Genomic DNA, 20,950 nt, shown 5'->3' with positions numbered 1-20,950 from the left:
CTCAGTGCATCACACTTGCAATTTTCCTTGCCTCCACAGCCTTTCCCTCATACATATACACGGTATCTCTCACTTCGTTTCTTTCTCCGATTTAACACGCTGCACTAGAGAGGTCCCCGAGACCTCCTCAGCTCCAGTATCCCTCAAGTCTCTGCACTTAATCACTCATGTCCACAGGCATGCCCACATGCTCTCACTCATAATGTGAATCTACCATATCCCTGCTCTCCACACAAGCCACACTGACAAATGGAGAAAAGTCAGAAGGGCATGAAGCCTTCACCTTCTAGCATAGAATAGCTGTATAGATCCTGGGATCTTTAAGTTATGATGGTCTCCTTCCGTCCAGTAGCATGAAAAAGTCTCCAGTTCAGGTGAACGGCACGAGGTGAATTGAGGCTTCCCAGAAGAATCTGCAGAAGAAGAAGAAAAGGCAAGCATGGAATCAGGAGGGTCATGGGATGTTCCCGTGAAACACACTTATGAAGTGTGTAAAGAAGGAACCGCTTGGGTAAAGCCAGCCTATCCCCTATCCTATCTAGGAGGTGATGCTAACATTTGGAAAAGTTGTTTTCCTGGCTCATCGTCTCAGCATCTATTGCTGGCTACTGTCAGTCATTAGTTTCAAAGTTAAAAAGTTGTGCCTTCATTTCCAGCATCATTCCTTAGGGCCTGTTTAAGATCCAGCCCAGGAGAAAGGGATTTGGGGACAGGTAGTGCATTTGGAAAGCATGCTCAGGACTGAAAGCGAGACGATGGGCAGAGAGGGGAAGGCCCCAAGGAACAATGCTTATGCCTAAAGGTGGTATTATAGCATCCCTGAAAAGTGTTGCAATTGATAAGAGTTCAACCTTTGTCCCCAGATTAATTCTCACATGTATGAATGAAAATGCCCCACATTCTGAAGAAACTTTAGCATTAACACCGCTTGTACTCAAAGATCTTGAAATAGCATACCTATACCTATTTCTTCTTTGGAGGCTTTGTGTGTGTGTATGCATGCATGTGTATACATGCACATGCGAGTGTGTTCAGTAGCACGCACCTCAGGCATACACCTGTGTGTGCATGCATGTGTGCGTGCTTAGTCTCTCTCTCTGTGTTTGTGTGTGTGTGTGTGTGTGTGTGTGTGTGTGTGTGTGTGTGTGTGTGTGTGTGTAGGCCAGAGATTCACATATGATTTTTCTCTCTGGTTCTTATCTCATGTTTCAGACAGGGGCTCTCACTGAACTTGGAGCTTGCCATTCAGGCAGGCTGACTGGCCAGCAAGGCCTAGGAATCCACTTGTCTGCCTCCCCATAATCCCAGTGTTAGAAATATGTACCACATGCCTGACTTTTATGTGGGTGCTGGGGATCCAAACTCAGGTCCTCATACCTCACACTTTAACCACTTGGCAATCTTCTCAGACCCCAAAATACTCATTTTAAAAATGAGGATTCCAAGATATGAACTTAGGAGAGAGATGGATAATAAGTTGAAGCAGGGCCAGAAGGAGCTGGTGGCAGGGAGGGATTGGGGATGGATATCCCTAAGACAAATTGTATATGTTCATGGATTTAAAAAAAAATAGAGTAAAAACACAAACAAAAGATGAGGATTCCCATTTAGACTACATCTTTATTTTAGTTATTTTTACTAGATACTATTACATCACATTAGCACTTTACATACATATTTCATTTAGTAGTGACTACAGATTACCTTTTGCTATCTGAAAAAATTCCAAGGGGGGGGGCGGAGAATGACAGGTTTAGACATCCTCTTAATTCAGCTTTGAGAAATCAGTAACCTGGAAACCTCCAATCTTCCACAATGGAACCAAATGAGATGTTTTAAAAATATTTCTCTGCTTACTTCTAGATATTTGAATTTCTTTGGGGTACAGACAGTCAGGGAGTGTGATTGTTAAAAGTTCCTTATGTACTTGCAATGTGTATTCCAGTTTGAGAACCACAGCTGCAGATAAACACATATCTGACACCCCAAAATGCAGCTTTTGCATAGTAACATTCACTGGGCTGTTCCAGCAAAGATATGTATCAGCACCTGGTGTCCACACTGAGAAGCCTTGTTCAGGATGGCATTTTTTATCTCAGAAATGCTTCTTAGAATCATGCGTCATGAAAAGTGGGAGTAGGAAAGGTATTTAAAATCTGTATGCAGAATTGTATATCTAAATGATACACTTGTCTTTACATACCCAGACAGAGTATACACTAACAGTAAAAGTCAAGAAGTTATAGTGCTATTTCTATTAAATTTATTTAGGAACTTTAAGGAGAGTTATACCAAAGTTTTTAAAAGCTGATGAAGTTTGATATTGTGTCCATGCCTACAATGTTGGAGAAACAATGCTGCTTATAATGTGTTACATCAACACTACCATGATTGATTTGCAGGTCAGATGGGCCACACAGCTTAAGTGAGCTTCCTCCACAACTGCCTGCCCGGCTCTCCCTTTGGAGGAAGATGATCTCCCAGACAGTCCACAGAGGGAGCACAGCGAGCAGCTGCTACATTGAAGGATTAATTTCCAGAGATGCTTTTCTATACTTGACTCACAACACAGCAGAAACAAATTCCGAATGAAATAGCACATACTTTCCCAAAGTCTGCTTGGGATCTGGGGCTTAGGGAGAAGGAAAAAGAAGATCTCAAGGAAGAAAGGAAGATAGGGGGGAAAATGTCTTTGATGAAGAAGGGTGGTTTTCCTCTGAGGAAGACTCTCCACCAAACCATGTCTTGAAAACTGTCCGTCTGCTTCCAACCGTCTAACACTTATCACCTCTTAACACACGGTAGAAGATGGAGCTATCTTTCATGGGGGTGGCCACTTGAAGGGAAAATCTTTCTCCTTGAGTACAGTAATTTCAGTCGACAACTTCCTCTTGATTTAGGGTGACAGTGGACAAACAATAAGGAAAGCAAGAAAACAAAACAAAAGACAAAAGTAACACAGCCGTGGTGGCTCGCCACCAACTGATTGCCGGGCCCCATTGTTGAAGACAACACACATACATCTCATGGAGCAGGGAGACGCTGGGCTGGTGCCTAACTAGAGTCTTCATCCTACTGACCAGTGTTTATGGTACTCGAAGGTACTCTGCACTCTACCAGAAGAGAAAAGCAAACACCAATCCAGCTACAAATGCTTCAGTATCCAATGGTGCCTTGCCTGCGTGATACCTACATGATTTATGCCATAATAATGGTACAAATATTGTGGAAGTAGCCAACCACTCTGTGCTTAGAGCCAAGGCCCACTCCATAAGATGAAACTCATGTTTTATACTATATGGGCAGCATGGGTGGCTAAGAACCTGAGACTAGATAGGCTGTGGACCTAGGAGAAACTTAAATACTATTTTTCTGCTAAAGGAACATAGCTACGAAATGACTTCTAGTGACATTCTGTTAAACCCAGAGATCAGTATCTCATTCAGCCATCATCAGAGAAGCTTACACCCTGTAGTAGAGAGGAACTAATGCAGAGACCCACAACTGGAAAATAGGCAGAGAGTGAGAGACTTTAGAATATTCAGTTCTAAATGGGATGCCTTCATCAAATCCTTTCCCTCAGGGCTCCGAGAGCTGTGAGGAAGGGGAGGCAGAAAGACTGTAAGAGCCAGTGGGGATGGATGACACCAGGCAAACAGTGTCTTCCAGACACAACAGGACTGATGCACACATGAACTCCCAGAGACTGTGGCAGCAATCCACAAGGCCTGCACAGATCTAAGCCAGATGTGGTCCCATTGCTGAGAGGGGAAAGTGGACATAAGCTCCCACTCCTAACCAAGAAATGATCTCTAACTTACAACTGCTTGCAAAGGAAAAATCTCTTCTCTTCAGTGGAGTCTCACCAAGCATACAAACCACACTTAAAAGAAGGCTCCATGTCCAACAGTGGATGGCCAACCCCAAATTAACTCAATGGCTTTTTGGAGATTTTTTTTTTCATCTCATATTTCTTTGTTTGGGCATTTTTCCCCTTGCCAGTCTTTTGCCTGTATGTTATGTTTCTAATGTTGTGGGGTTTTTTTTTGGGGGGGGGGCGGTAGTGTTGCATGTATGTGTGTGCATGTGTTTCTCCTGTTTTATTTTTTAAAATTCTGTTCTTGTGATTTCTTTTTGTTTTTTCCTGTTTGTTTTCTAAAGAGAGACAGAAAGCAGGCATGGAGTTGGATGGTGGGAGGATCTGGGAAGAGATGAGGGAGGGGAAACTGTGGTCAGAATATATTGTCTGAAAAATTTTTATTTCAATAAAAAGATATCATTCCTTAACATGATCACGAAAAAAAAAATCAAATTAAACTTGTACAAAGACATACTGGAAAAAAATGGTTTTAGGGCTGGTGCTCAGTGGTAGAGCCTTTCTTAACATGTGTGAGGTCCTAAAATAGCTTCTCAGCACCACTAAAAGAAAATATAGATAAATGATCTTCAAATACGGCTTCCATCCTAAATGCTGAAAGAAATTATAAGATCAAATCAATGTGTGTGATAATAAAGGATGAAAAATGAGGAGGGAACTACTAACAATCATAAAAACACACCAGACAAAATGGCTTTGGGCTCATTATGGTAGACTTGGGTTCTGACAAGGATCCTGTGTGTAGCCAGTCAATCTCCCTGCTCTTCAGCAGGAATGAATGATTACCGCAGAATGTAAGCCAGAGTGAGGAAATACTGTCAGCTGAAACGGTTTCATATGTTGTGAGGATTGCATAAGCACACAGGTTGAGGCCAAGTGTGGTGAAATTGTAATGTTCTTTCCACAAGTAATAAACAAGAGATGGTGGCTCCAGCTGAGAGACCGTCCACTTCCTTGTCTGTGCTTCACAGGGTCTCGATGAGGCTTTAGTAGAACTGAAGGAAGGGGGAGGTGACCGTATACTAGTCATTAAGTGGTCTCGAAGGTCATGTGACAGCTACTGCCCCGCACAAGAAACAGGTGTTATAATCTTCACCATTGGTGGGTAAGGAAACCGAGGGGCAGAGAAGTAAAATAACAGGACAGAGGTCACTTCGCTAAGTGTCACAGCCCTGATTGCCACCAAGCAGTTGTCTCAAAGTCTTTATTCTCAACCATTACATCCATGGCTTTCAAAGTTTTAAAAAGTGACCCCTGGGAAGAAGTTTTTTTTTACATAATTTCCCCATGTGTATGTATTTATGTATGTTTTCTATATGTACAGGTATATAAAATGAAAATGTCTCACAACTATGATTCTCACCGTATTTAATAAATTCTGACTGTATATTGTTATATAGCATACATATTTATTTATAATGTATTTATACACACACTATATACACATGTACAATGCTGCTTGTAACCTTGTACACTGATTTACTAATGGCTCATCACTTTCACCTTAAGAAATAATACTTATGAAGCTAATCTTCCTTCTATGAAATTTGAAAATGAATTTTGGCTTGTGATTCTTTCAAAAGAAGGCAAGAATGTTTGCTTTGCTGGCACATGCCTTAAGACCTATTCTTGAAATTAGTTTTTTCTATATTGTATTAAAAATCTGCATCATCTTTAATAAAACCTACCTGACGTCATGGGACCTTTTGGATGATTTTGCATGGGGATCAGAAGTTACCATGGTGACTTATGCTATGACAGTAAGGACTGCTGGGGAGGCCAGCCTACACTAAGTAGCTTCAGTTTAGCTGGTGATACCCATGCTTTCACAGAGGCTCTGTACAGGTCCCATACAGTTATTTCACAAAATGGCGTTATTTATTAAAAATACTAATAATTCTTTGTCTCAAGGGTCATCTTGACAATTGATGGAAACTACCCGAAAGTAACTTGCTGATGCTAGGTAGAGGCTGACAACATCAGTTTTGGTTCCAGACACTTGGGTTCCATACCCACCTTCCCCATTTACAATCTTGAAACCTTAGATTACTTAACCCCTGTTCACTAGTTAAATGAGGCTAAAACAGTGTATCACAGGGTCATTGTAAAGGTGAATGAGCTGATACATGCCAAGCTCTTGGGATAGTGCTTCATACAGAACAAGCATTCCATAAATGTTCACTGTGACTACAACTTTGAGGTCAATTGTGATGATCACCTTATGAATCATTGACCGTTGGTGTAGCAAACCATGACCATTGTTAAGCCTGAAATCCATCCCATTATCAAGTCATTTTGTACTGTGAAACCATGGAATGAAGGTCCACTGACACTAGATGCAACATGTGAAGAGTATATGGTATATGAAGTGTATATGGTATGGTGTCAGCTTTGCCCTCGCTGTTTGGAGATGGCTTTCTGTTGTGCTCTCTATAGTAGCAGTTTTTGAACTCTGAGTTCTGGATAACTGGGAAATATTGCTATGTTACTGTGATTTACATTAAAACGAGATTCCAAGGAAATGCTTTCTCTCTGTATTTCCGAGAATCCATTGAAAGAGAATGTATCAAGCGTGTGAAGAAGCATGGGGCTTGGGAATTACCAACAGTTCATGTAGACACTGTGGGACTGGCCTTCAAAAGATCTCTGGGATGTTTAGAGTGCCACCTGATGTTTGGTGACAGGGCACTCTGGAATCCTAGGAGGAGCTTTCTTGATTTGCTGGCAATACTCATTTTAGAAAAAGCAGGTGAAAAAGAAAGAGTGCAGAACTCAAATTTTGTGAGTCCAAGTTGTCTTACCAATAGTATAATCAAGTGTTCCAGCTCCGATCCAAAGCCACTCCGAATAGGATGGACGGGGTGGTTGAAATCCTGACTTAGTATTTTACTTTTTGAAAGAAAACGAAGTATAAAATTCTTGCTCTGTATGTGCTTGTGGCTTCCTGGGTTCACACTCAGTGCCAGGGAACACTGGGTTTACTGAGTAGTTTGTACCTGCTACTGAGAAGGTCTACACTGTGCAGATTTAATGTAAATCTAGAGGAATGTGCCCCTTATTTATCCTGTTGGGGTCTTCTCACTTGAAGCACCGCTTTTTGGCCAAGCACCCTTTTGAAAAGTGTGCATGCCATTTCCAGACTATTCTTCTGTTTGTAACTGGAGATATTTACTAATTTCTCTACTTAAGACAGCTGAGGTGCTACTTCAGTACATACTCTGTCTTTGAGGAATATTGGCCTATTAAAATGTTGCAAATAAATCTGTAACTAAACTACTTGTAGATAATATAATGACCAAGAATGCATTTGAAAAGCTCTGGTAGACATTTTGCTTTTTAAAATCTATGGAGTTGCCGGACAATAATGAAACTACAAATACTGAGATCAAAGACATAGTGTAGGCTATTAATAAAAGAGGCTTTAAACTACAATGGTATTGGTAAACAGTTAATACGGCATTTCCTAGTAGAAAATACTGAACATAAGAAATTCACATTCATACTTGATTTTCTTGTTTTTTTATTAAGAAATTTTCTATTTACTTTATATACCAACCACAGATTCCCACTCTTCCCTCTTCCCGACCTCAAGCCTCCCGCCCCCTCCCCCGCCACTCTCCATTCCCACCTCCCCCAAGTCAAGATGTCTTATGGGGAGTCAGCAGAGCCTGGCACATTCAGCTGTGGCAGGTCCAAGCCCCTCCCCCACTGCACCAAGACTGTGAATATCAGACCCTATGCACTGGGCTCCAAAAAGTCTGCCCATGTACGAGAGATGGATCCCGATCCCCCTAACCGGGGACTCTCCAAACAGTTCAAGCTAACCAACTGTCTTGTGTATCCAGAGGGCCTAGTCTAGTCCTATGGGTGCTCCACAGCTATTGGTCCACAGTTCATGGGTTTCCACTAGTGTGGCTGGTCATCACTGAATGTTTTCCCATCATAATCTCAACATCCCCTGCCCACAGGATCCCTCCTCTCTCTCATTGAGTGGATTCCCAGAGCTCGGCCTGGCGCCTGGCCGTGGATTTCTGCATCCATTTCCATCAGTAACTGGATGAAGGCTCTGTGATGACAGTTAGGGTATTCACTAATCCAGTCCCTGGAGTAGATCAGTCCAGGCACCCTTTCCACCATTGCCAGTAGTCCAAGTTGGGGTCCTCCTTGTGGATTCCTGGGAACTTTCCCAGCACCCTGCCTCTTCCTATTCCCATGATGTCTTCATTTATCATGGTATCTCTTTCCTTGCTCTCCCACTATCCCTTAAGTTCTCATTCCCCATTCTTTGCCCTCCATTACCCACCCCCCGACTCCCAGTTTGTTCATGTAGATCTCATCTATTTCTCCTTCCCTGGCCTATCTATGTGTCCTTCTTAGGGTCCTCCTTGTTAGCTAGCTTCTCTGGAGCTGTGGGTTGTAGTCTGGTTATCCTTTGCCTTATATCTAGTATCTACTTATGAGTGAGTACATACCATGTTTGTCCTTCTGGGTCTTGGTTACCTCACTCAGGATGATATTTTCTAGTTCCATCCATTAGGCTGCAAATTTCATGATATCATTGTTTTTTACTGCTGAATAGTACTCCATCGTGTATATGTGCCACATTTTCTTTATCCATTCTTTGCTTGAGGGGCATCTAGGTTGTCTCCAGGTTCTGGCTATTACAAATAATGCTGCTATGAACATCCTTAGTCAGCAGGGAAATGCAAATCAAAACGACTCTGAGATACCATCTTACACCTGTCAGAATGGCTAAGATCAAAAACACTGAAGACAGCTTATGTTGGAGAGGATGTAGAGCAATGGGAACACTTCTCCATTGTTGATGAGAATGCAAACTTGTATAGCCACTTTGGAAATCAGTATGGTGGTTTCTCAGAAAATTGGGAATCAATCTACCCCAGGACTCAGCTATACAACTCTTGGACATATACCCAAGGAATGCTCAATCTTATCACAAGGACACATGCACATACTTGATTTTCTTTGTGGTTTTCTCCACAGAATTTAGAAGATGAAGTTGCAAAATCTTAGGTATGTGTTGATTGAGAATTGAAAAGCAGAGCTTATAAATTCTCCACTCAACTGTTCATTTTTTAAAAATCATTATTTTGAATTCAAATCCAGTACAATTTGAAAAGTAGATTCCTAGTTCACTAAAAAGTCTGTAAAGTTGACTTCCATTAAAGGCATCATCTGAATTTTCACTGACTTTAAAATGAATGCCAAGTCACTGAACTTGGTGGTATCTTAAAAAAGTTTCTTTATCAGGTCTGAGAGATGAAATGAACTGGACACAGGCTGCACAGACAGCTCATTTGCATGACCATGCTGGGAGACCCAGGACTATGCTACCCACAGGAGTCACTCAGTTTTTCATAACTTGATTTTTGGTTTTACAGAATTCTCCCATTGTTTAGTTCTTTTAGTAATTGTGGTCAAACTCAATTTACTCTAATTTCCAATGCTTGGGCAGAATCACTTGTTTTCTTCTCTTTTTTCTCCATAGCATTTGTCTGGTGCATTTATTTACTCATGGCTCTCACATTATTACAGTTAATCATCTTGGACACAGTGCCATATACTTCTGTTTAAAGTTTCGAGGTTTTTATTTTGTTCTAGATTTCAGGTTTTTAACCTATCATTTCTCTGAAAAGGATAGTGACTGTGTGTTATTCATCTTTCATTCTCTGCAATAAAATACTCCAAGTTAAAAATTGTAAAGAGGAAAAATTATTTTGGCTTAAATTTTTGGAAGGTTCAATCCATGACTAATTGGGCCCACTCTCTTGTGCCTGTGGAAAGGTGGTATATTGGGGGCTGAAGGGCATATATGGTAAGGCAAATCTGCTCACCTCATTGCTAAGAAGTGAAGAAAAAAAAAGAGATAATGAACCGAACTCTCTCTCTTCTTTAATGACAAGCTCCCAATGACCTAAAGACCTCCCACTCTGTCCCACTTCTTTTTTTTTAAAACCTTTTATTGATTCTTTCATTTCATGCACCCCAATCCCACTCATCTTCCCATCTCTTTGTATCCACCCTCTGCCCTTGCAACCTCCACCTCAAAAGAAAAGAAAATAAATATATAAAAAAATCTCATTGTGGTATGCCACAGTGAGTCACACAGTCTACCCTCTAATCCATACATCTTTACTTGCAAATGTTCATTGCAATGAGTCACTGGTCTGGTTTGAGTCCTCCAGCTTCTGCCACATTATCAATATTGGATCGCCACTGGGTAGGTCCCGCTTCTTAAAGGTCCTGTGACCTTCCTAGAGCACCATGATGTGAATCAAGCCTGTAACACATGATATTTTGAGGGATATTCAAGATTCCCTACTAGCATACTTCTTGGTTGAGACACTGAAGGCATTATTTCCTTAGTATTCTTTTTTTTTTTTGTCTAGAGAGGGGATCTATCAAGATATACACAACAGCCCCAATACTAATCATTTGGAAGATGAAAATAAGAACATACTTTAAATATACATAACTTACTGCAGAAGAACAGACTGAGAAAAATCCAGTAGAATTACTTTACTTTTATTATTATTTTTTAAAAAGTGTATTTTGAGATGAAATCAGTCTATATGCCCATTAACTGATGAATGGATAAGGATAATGGGGTGCATATACAGCATGGAAACTTATTCAGCTATAAAGAAAAATTAAATCATGACATTTTCAGGTAAGTGCACGGAACTGGAAAAAGTTCTGCTGAGTGAGGCAATCTAGACACAGAAAGACAAACACTGCATGTTCTCACTCATATATGGCTGTTGGCTTTGATATTTAGATTTATGTGTTTAATTTGGAGTACCTGTAGAAACCAAGAAACCAGAAAGGAACCATTGGGGTGGGGGATGCTTAAGGGAAGGTGAATAGTAGAACATAAGTTATTTGAAAGAAGAGAGGGCGCTACTGGGGGTGGGAAGGTGTAAGCAAGGATGGGAACAGTAGAATAGGAGAGAGGATAGGACAGGGTTAATTAAAACAAATATTGCATAAAAAGCCATATCGTAAGCTAATGAAAAATGTAAGTTAAAAATTAGAAGAGAGACATATACCAGAATTCAAGAGCCAGAAGACAGTGAGAAGGGCTGGGAAATACTATCTCCTGGTCATGGTATAGCCATTGCCATTATAATTTCCTAGCAGATAATTTTCCTCCACTGAGCATGCACAAAACTGTTATCAGTCATCATGGATTAGGGAGGGATTTATGGGATCCTACCCCTTTCCTATGGACCTATCACCTACTGGTAGATTCTGAGGACAGGGCAGTCATTGTCTTCAGTTGTATACCCATGAGTGAGCCCACTAGGCTCCAGGAGATAGTTGCAAACCTGTGGTCACACAGGCAGCCTTGGTAAAACTCAGCAGATCACAAAACAAAACAAAAAGATACAAATGTGAGGAAGGCACTTGTGAGGAAGATTAGTGTTGACAGGGGTTGAAGGACAGGAGAGAATAAACATGGGGATAGATTAACTAAAACGCATTATATGCATGTGTACTGGCTAGTTTTATGTCAACGAGACACGTTAGAGTTATCTGAAAAGGGAGCTTCAATTAAGAAAATGTCTCCATAAGACCAGGCTGTAAGGCATTTTCTTAATTAGTGATTGATTGGGGAGGGCCCAGATCATTGTGGGTGGGGCCATCCCTGGGATGGTGGTCCTGAGTTCTATATGAGAATAAGTTGAGCAAGCGAGTAAGCAGTACCCCTCCATGGCTCTGCATCAGCTCCTGCCTCCAGGTTTCTGCCTTGTTTGAGTTCCTGTCCTGACTTCCTTTGATGTTGAACAGTCATATGGAAGTATATGCCAATTGAACACTTTCCTTCCCAAGTTGCTTTGATCATGGTATTTCATTATAGCAACAGTAACACTAGCTAACACAACATTTATGAAATTATCAAAGAACATATACAATAAAAATAAATAAAAAAGTATATTGCCTAGCATGCTTTTTAAGAAAGACAATTAGAAAAGAATTAACACTGACTTCTGCTAAATTTACTTTCTGGTTGATTAGGATAAAGCTTACACTAGCTAATATAATTAAATAATTAATATCTAAAGTATGAGGTTATAGGAAAATTGGAGACTTCTGGCAGAGATGTGAAATAGTATAGCCACTGTGGAAAACCAGTTCGATGGTTTTTCAAAAAACTAAATACAAAGGTAGACACAGTGGTACATACTTGTAATCCCAACACTTGCGAGACTGAAGTAGGATTGCGAGTTTGAGGCCAGCCATCACTACACCATGAGACACTGTCTTAAAGCTACACACAGAATAACTGTATGACCCAGCCACACTGCTCCTAGGGATATTATGGCCAAAAGAATGAAAAAAAATAATAATACAAAAATATGTATAAGTATGCCCATGGGAGAATGACATATAATAGCCTCAAGACTAGGAACAGTCCAAATGTTTATCAACTGGTGAATGAAAAAAGAATACATGGTATGGTCACATATTATATTATTTAGTAATATAAAGGAATAAAGTAATGATCAATGCTACAAACTAGTTGAAACCTGAAAACTGAAAACATTTTGCTTTGTGAAAGTAGCCTGGCACAAAAGATTACCTAATATCGTGCTCATATAAAGTGTTAAGAACAGTCAGACTCATAGACAAAAATATTAATGGTTATCAGAGAGTGAGGCAAATGGGGAATTGGGATTGACTACGAATAGGGTACAGGATTCTTTGGTGAAGTAATGGAAATATTCTGGAATTAGAGAGTGATGATGGTTACACAAGGTTCAGAATGAATTAAAATCTATCCCCCTTAGCTAAATACCTATTTAAAATATATAAGGCAAGAAGTTATAACAAAGTTTATTAACTATAAGGGAACTCCAATTTTCTCCTTATCTTTTAATGTTATTAATATTGGTCTCCCCCATCCTGGGGACAGAATTTTGTAATTCATTGTACAAAAGGCACTGCTAGATCCTTGGCCATGTGGAAAGCTCCTCAGTGAGACTTAGCAGAAGAAATTCTAAGTGGGGTTGTCTGGTCCTTTTAAATTCAAATTCCAGGTAAAGACTCCACAGACAGAAATAATACATGTTTGAATTTATTGGAGAATTAAGCAAATATTGATGTTTATGTTACATCCTTTAAAATTCTATTTCAGTTGGAATTTATGGGTCAACAATTTAATTGTCTGGGTATTGGAGTTTTAAATGTATCCCAGTAGCTTTCATAGGTAGCATTTGATGGTTAATTTAGGAACCACTAGGTCATATCACCATTTCCTTTCTGGGAGTTAGAAGGCATTCTGTTTGCTAACACTGGAGTCTCATGTCTGGATTTCACATGTCAAGTTCTTAGCCAGGAATGGTAGGAGAAAGAAGTGTGGGGATATCACAGTGCAAGTCAGAAAGTATGGCAATGCCTTTGCCAACATTAAGTTGGTGTCACCGAAAACTTGGAATCTGAAGTCTGAGGGAGCCTTATTGCCAGAGGAAAACAGTGGGCAAATGAGTCACCACCACTCCTTGCCATTTTGTTGAGGACATTAATTCGGAATGACAAGGATACACCCTTGTATGTGACCCCATTTCTAAGGCTTAAAGTTCCAAATGCAATGAGCACACGTTTGTAATGAGCACACGTGATGGCTAGTTTTGACGGTCAGCATCATCTAGTTTCACCCGGAAAGGGTGTCATCAGGGGTTGTCTAGATTAGCTTGGTCTGTGGGGGATTAGCTTGATGTTGTTCGTTGAAGTGGGAAGACCTGCCCACTGTGGGTGGCGCCATCTCCTGGTCGGTCAGGGGATCCTGCACATGTGAGAGTGAAGAAAGCAAGAGGAAAACATACATGTATACACCGACTCTCTGTGCTTGACTATGGGTGTGACTGGTTCATGTTCTCCTTGGCTTGGCTTCCCTGTAATGATGGACTGCAACCAGGAATTATGAGTTAAAATGAACCCTTTCTTTCCTAAGGTGCTATTGTTAGGGCGCTTTATCACAGCAACAAAAACTAAGACAGCACACTACAAGTTTTTTTGGTTTTAGGGTTGAGCTACATGCATTCATTCGTGCATCATTCAACAATCAGTGAGCAGTTATTTATGAGTAGGCATTAGATTAATAGCCATAACTCCCTGAAGTAGTATATTTAGTTCAAGGATTATGGCAAACCAGACGAAATATTTTACATAAAGACGCTGGGTGAAATTCCTGAGGGGGAAGAACCATGAGTCACTATTTCTTAGTAATTTCTGCCCTCCATAAATTCTCTTACTCTGTGGAATTACTATTATTTGAGTTCCTATGTATATGTTCATATTTGAAAACTGGTTTTTTGTGTTCAGCACACTTCTATTATATAAAAATATGACCAATCTGGCAAATACAAAGATACATATCATATACTTAGACACGACCTCTAAATCACAAAGAGAAAAGATTTTTCTTTAGCTTCATTGTTCTCAGTCAAGAGTTCTCAAATAAGGTTCTGCTTCCTTCCCAGCAGACATCTGGCAATGGCTGGAGACACTGTGATGCTGGCGACTCTTAGAGATGTGGACAATGCACAGGACAGTGAGCATGGCAAACAACAGTCTGGACCAGTGTCAGTCCTGCCTTGTTCCAAACGAGCTACAGCATGAGTACAGAATACTGTTGTTGTTTGTTTTAGCTCTATCTAGTTTCCTAAGATGAAGAACAAGCAGATGACCTTTGCTAACCAAACATTACTAGTAAGTGGCATGCTAGTTAGTTTTGTTCACTTCTGTTCCTACTAGATTAAGATCAGCATTCTAGCATGCTCTTTGACTGTCTGTCTATGCACATTAAGATTGAAACTCATGGGACTAACTCTCAGGATAGCAGAGGGTGCCATGCAAAGCCCCAAAGGATGGAGGCAACCAACAGTCCTACCCAGCTGTGACACTCATGAACCACATCAACGACCAGCATGGAACAATACCCCTAAAGGTGCAGTAGTGGCACTCTTAAATAAGAGCTCTCTATTGGGCTTAAGACCCACTCAACAAGAAGGAAACCATGCCTGGTACTGGGATTCTTAGTGCTAGTGAAGTCATTGTTACTGGAAAATCTACAACCACTTCTTTACTCAACCAGAATAATCTCTAGCAACAATCTATAAGCATTTGTCCTTATATCCACAGATAAGTATAGTCTTTACTCCTCATCAAGGAAGTTACTAGTTGCAACAGATCAAGACCACTTTAGAAATCCACAACCAATCAAAATGCAGTTGTAGATCCCAGTCCCAATAAACACATCTACAAAACACCTCCAAACCCAAGGCTCAGAGAATGTTGTAGAGGGGGGGACAGAAAGATGGTAAGAGCTAGAGGATGGAGTGTTTGCTGTGAGAGTGTGTCTCCTAGTAATTTCAGAAGATATACTCATAAAGTCTTACTAATATGATTGACTGCTGAAACATTAGTTAAACAATGGACATGTCAAAGTTGGTGGGGAAAAGTCCATGAGGCCTCAACACTACACAGAAAATGGTAGGCAACTGAGGAAAGCTGAGAGCAGGAGAGTGGTCTTCCCCAGGGAAGAGCACAACAACTAGTTATCTAGTGACAAATGGTCAGCCCTGAAAACACACATACAACTAACATTATACAGACTGAACAGGTTATATTTAGGGATATATCTATCTATCTATCTATCTAATATATAAATATATTAATTAGTTAATATAATTAATTAATATATGGATATGTCAGATCCTAATTAATATAACCATATAAACATATTAATTATACAATACAATAAATATCAATTAATACAGTAATATAAAGATCTAGTCCTAAATATAATATATAATATACTATATATTGAGTACACATATATATGCATTCAATAACAATGAATGAAAAAAGAGGCCATGACTTTGAAGGAGAGTGGGGAGGGGTATATGGGAGGGTTTTGAAGGAGGAACAGGAAGGGAGAAATGTTGTAAATATAATCACACACAAAAAAATATCCAAAGTAAAAAGAAAAGATTGAGACTCATCATTTGGGCACCTGCCTGCCAGCTCTTTCCAAGTGAACTAGTAGGTCTCAATTCTGGCAGCATATTATAATCACTTAGAGTATTAAACACAAACCTTTTGGAGGACTAATTTAATTAGATTCGGGTGATGTCTGAGCATTGGTATTGTTGAAGTGCCCCAGGTGATTGTGATGAGGTGCAGATCACTGAATAGAACAATGAACTTCTATATTGCACTAGTACAACAATGAATGTCTCAAGTGTTTATACTGAAAGCTCTCTCAAACACTGAGTTTGGGCAAAAACAAGCCATATATGGTTGGATTAGCAAGGTGAAGCAGCGTGCACTGAATCCTGGGGAAGCAGGGGAGGCAAACTCCATGTAACTGAGGATGCAAAACTGGCTGTGTGGCCTTCAGAGGGTGACAGCATGCACGACAGCATGCCTCTCTGCTGTCCATGACTGGTCTGGTGACTATCAAGAAATCAATCAGGCCTTAATTTTCATTTATGTGGAGCAGAAATACAAGCTCACAGCTGTCTTCTGGGGGGGGGGCAGGTTTCTCACGTTGTACTTTCTATTCCATGTGGTGCTGGGAGATCAGCTGCCTAAGCTGTGGTAGTCATGGAACTCAGTGTTAGATTCTTGGATGCAGATCCTGGGAGAAAGGGCAACCTCCATGCTCCAGCTCTGTGTCAGTCCAAAGGGAAGAGCCACGGCAGCTTTGTCAGAAAGTTACAACTGCCCATAGGGCACATCATTGATATAACTGCAAGCCTGCAAGCCAGTGGGATTTGAACTTGAGTCCCAACTGTACGACTTGCTAGCAGAATTATACCCATTATTTATAGTCACTGAGAAGTGTGTTAATTTACACTGAGTACTTGACACGTGGCTAGTCTTTAGCAAACAACTACTACTAGTACCAAGGAGAGCAAACACACCATTTCTAGTGCATTAGTAGACCCTGATGCCCCTGGGAACTGACCTTCAAAGAAAAAATTGAAACATCTTAGCCAAAAAATGCCTCATAATTAGAATCTGATTCCTAGACAAGGCAGAGCTCTTCACAGCTAACCACAATGAAAGCTCATTTTCTATCCATGTGTCTAGTCAGGATGCTAAACAAATTTGGGTCAAATTGCCTAGAATCTAACAGAATTTTTACACCTCTGCATGACTGGTATTTTAGACTAAGTAATCTTTGTTCTCAGTGCCTTCCTGTGCATTTGGGATATTTAACATCATTTCTACTCTCTGCCTATTAGATGCTAGGAGCACTCCTTTCTCTCTCTGCATGACTACCAAATGTCTCCACATGCCCAAAATTTCTGTCCTGGGCAAAAAAAAAAAAAAAAAAAAAAATCACATAGTTTCTTGAATGGAAATGTGTCATATAATTACAATAGTGCTATGATTACTTTTAACTTGAGTAATTTTAAAATGCTCTCTGTGTGTATGGTGTGTGTGTGTGTGTGTGTGTGTGTGTGTGTGTGTGTGTGTGTGTGTGCGAGTGTAGGTGCATACATTCTGTGGCATGTGTGAGGAAATCAGAGGACAAGTTTGGGTGTTGCTTCTCACCTTCTGCCTTATTCGAGACAATTTCCTTTGTTGCTCCTCACTGCCTCCGTCAGGAGAGATGACCCATGAGCTTCTGGAATATGACAGATGCATGCTGCTGCACCACGGGTCCTGGAAATCTGAAGTTGGGTTTTCATGCTTGCATGGCAAGAGCTTTACCAGCCGAGCCATCTCCTCAGCCCATTTATATAAGCAAAAACATTTACTGAAGCGATGCATAAAAGTCTTTTAAAAGGTATTAAGTTCCTACTATGTGTCACATTCCTAGCATGTGTCTTGCCATTTCATCTGCATGCTTCTTGTGTGTGTGGAATGCTGTGTGTTAGTGTTATGATTCCCCATTTATAACTAAGAAGTTGCTTCTGAGGGATTAGATAATTTCTAGGCAAAACACAGATGTAGTAAATAGGAAAGCTGGGGTGCAAAACCACAGTTTTCTCACTTCAAAGCTCTTCTCTCCATATGGTGGGCTCTGCTGTAGGTTTTTTTTTTTTTTTTTTTTTTGGCATTAAGTTCAAAGACTTATCAGCTTCCATAAGCTGCTAGATAGCTGTAGAGAACAGAGTCTAGAAATTGCGTCCTGCTCTTGATCTGTAAAGGTCTTACATTTAACTCTTCTGTATGTGAAACAATGGAAAAAGATCTTTATTATGAGAAACATATGTATTGCCTTCAAGGATGTGCCAGATTTCCTCACAGAAATGAGAGACTGAAAATGGTCCCAGCCTCAAGAAACCTTCTGACTGGCTAGGGAAATAAGGCTCATAAGGCAACCCCAAAATGAAACATTTTAACAAATAGTGGAAATACGTTAAAATATTTAAATAAAGGGAAGCATCATTCTAAGTATCCTTAGACAACATCATGGAAAGGTCTGATGAGAAAACAGGGAGACAAAAAATAAGAGCAAAGCTTGTAAATTGGTTTTTTTACTATGGTCTACTTCTAAATTTCCATTATAAGTCAAGAGAGTGGATTCATATTTACGAGTGCTTTATATGTTTGTGGACAACAGTCCACTGACAGTACTCAAGAATAGATGGAAGAAAATCATGCCTGTATTGGGTTCTTCCTTTTCCAAGTCATGACCTTTGCTCACTTCTATAACCAAAGGTCATGAAGTGAAAGTTATGGTTTCTGGTTTGAGATGACGTCTTGAATGTTGCTCTTCTATACTTACTATGTATCAAAGAGTTGCAAAGCCTAGTGTCCACGGGTACCACTTATAGATAGGGCTTGGCTTGTTTCTGAGCCCTAGTCTGTATGATAGAAAGTTATGATGATGTTTAGGATCGCAGTAATAAATTGAAAACTTATGAGAAACCCATCCAACCATTCTGAGCAGTAATAGTCCAGTATTCAATGAGTTCAAATCCCACATGTAACCAACATATTTCAATACACTAGGTTGTTGTAGAATATTATTTTAAGGTGTGTTACATTTGTTTATGCTGTGGAATATTTGTTTAATGATGCAAAGATGTGTTGCATTCTTTTATGTTGCATTTGTTTAACTCTGTAAAGCTGTGTTACTGTGCCTGTCTAAAACACCTGATGGTCTAATAAAGAGCTGAACAGCCAATAGCAAGGCAGGAGAAAGGACAGGCGGGATTGGCAGGCAGAGAGAATAAATGTAGGAGGAGAAATCTGAGAGAAGAGGAAGAAAGAACAAGAGAACAAGGAGAGGAGGATGCTAGGGGCCAGCCACCCAGCCACGGAGTAAGAGTGAAAGTGAGATCCCAGAAGCAAAAGGTAGATGGGATAATTTAACGTTAAGAAAAGCTGGCTAGTAACAACCCAGGCTGAGGCCAGGCATTGATAATTAAGAATAAGCCTCTGTGTGTGACTTATTTGGGAGCCGGGTGGCGGGTCTCCAAAAGAGCAAAAACAACCAGTAACACTAGGTGGCAGCAAATAGGTATTTAGGTATGTAGTCCGTAGATGGGCAGATTGGAAACAAAATGAAAGTGACAGTTTGGGTCTAATGCTGCCTGAATAAAGTCTCCAAGGGGATTAATCCCTTGATGCTCTCAAACACACATGGCAAAACCACAGCTCTTCCCATAAGCTTTCTTTATCAAAGTTGCCGCTCAGAAACTGTCAGTGGCAGACAGCTACCGCTTAGAGGTGGGCAGCTGCTGATTCCTGGGAAGGCATGGCAATGGGCTATGCATTTCAAGAATGCTTTCCCTGGCTATAGGAGGGAGAGGAACAATCAGGGACAGGGAATGGCCAGACATGAAAAGACAGATTTAAGGAAGCATGTTGTAGGATGTGCCCCAGAATCATAGGACAGAAAAAAAAAATGTCAGCAAAGACTGGCTGTGAATCCTGGCAACAGAGATGTTTGAAATTAAGTAAAATTAGAGTCTACACATTCATCGACAGGGACCCAAAAGATTATCTAGTGTCTCAAGGTGGTTATTTCGGGTGATCCATTATGGAACAGAGAGAAAAATATTAAATTATATTTTATGTGCTATTTATTTCATATAGAAAAGTAAAAATGATTTCTAATATTGAGGATCAGACTCACAGAGAGTCTTCACTCAGCCTGTGTGTGTGTGTGTGTGTGTGTGTGTGTGTGTGTGTGTGTGTGTGTATGTGTGTGTGAGTCACATGTCACATTTGCTATGAGAGGAATTTCACAGAAAAAGTGGGAGGGTCATGATTCAGAGTGCTTGTTCATAGAATCAACACTTATCTCTTCACATAACAGAAGTTTTTCAGGCTCTTCTTGGCCGATTTCAAGGATCCATGGATTTAAGAGATATAATGTTGCTCCGCTTTAATTGTTTTATCACATATAAGTGGCCTAAAAGGATTCCTGGGAAGAATGTAAAGGTGAACTGACCATGCAAGTTCATTAACAACAAGAAAGCAGCTGATGGAGGCTTTTGTAGAACAAGCTCTAAGGAGCTCCAGGCATATCTGATGAGAAGCTAACCTCCAAGTCAGAAATGACTCAGAAGACTATTTGAAATAAAGATGGATTCCTGTTCTTACTGTGGATGAACCTCTGACTTGATGTGTATTGGAATGCCTTTAAAATAACGCACCGATAAATGAGATACAGACACAGCCTTCAAGTTGCTGTTTTGTAGCTGGAGTTTTTCTGTGTCCGCCCGGCTCCTGTAGCTGCTCAGGCCCAAGTAAACACACAGAGACTTACATTACTTCTAACCTGTATGGCTGTGGCAGGCTTCTTGCTATCTAGTTCTTATATCTTAAATTAACCCATTTCTATTAATCTATAAGTTGCCACGTGGCTTACTGGTACTTTTACATCTTGCTTCCTCTGTGTCTGGCTGGTGACTCCTGACTCAGCCTTCTTGTTCCCAGAATTCTCCTCTCTCTTTGTTCCACCTATACATCCTGCCTGGCTACTGGCCAATTAGCACTTTATTTATTAACCAATCAGAGCAGCACATTCACAGCATAGAGAAAGACATCCCCAGCTCTGTTTTATAACCAGTAAATGAG

The 20,950-nt window shown here is 40.3% G+C and overlaps 1 protein-coding gene across 1 annotated transcript in view; it reads right to left on the bottom strand.

The window, feature by feature from the left end:
* The window catches only part of Ghr (growth hormone receptor), a 261,833-nt gene that overhangs the window by 27,456 nt on the left and 213,427 nt on the right, over positions 1-20,950 (bottom strand). The window contains exon 9 of the mRNA XM_052743766.1: positions 284-413. Within this exon, the coding sequence (XP_052599726.1) occupies positions 284-413 (130 nt within the window). The remainder of the gene's footprint in view (positions 1-283; positions 414-20,950) is intronic.

The sequence above is a fragment of the Peromyscus californicus genome, unplaced genomic scaffold (assembly GCF_007827085.1).
Source record: "Peromyscus californicus insignis strain IS unplaced genomic scaffold, ASM782708v3 Scaffold_18__1_contigs__length_77618521, whole genome shotgun sequence".
Lineage (NCBI taxonomy): Eukaryota > Metazoa > Chordata > Mammalia > Rodentia > Cricetidae > Peromyscus > Peromyscus californicus.
The sequence above is the reverse complement of the archived record's forward strand: the minus strand, read 5'-3'. Positions and strand labels throughout refer to the sequence as shown.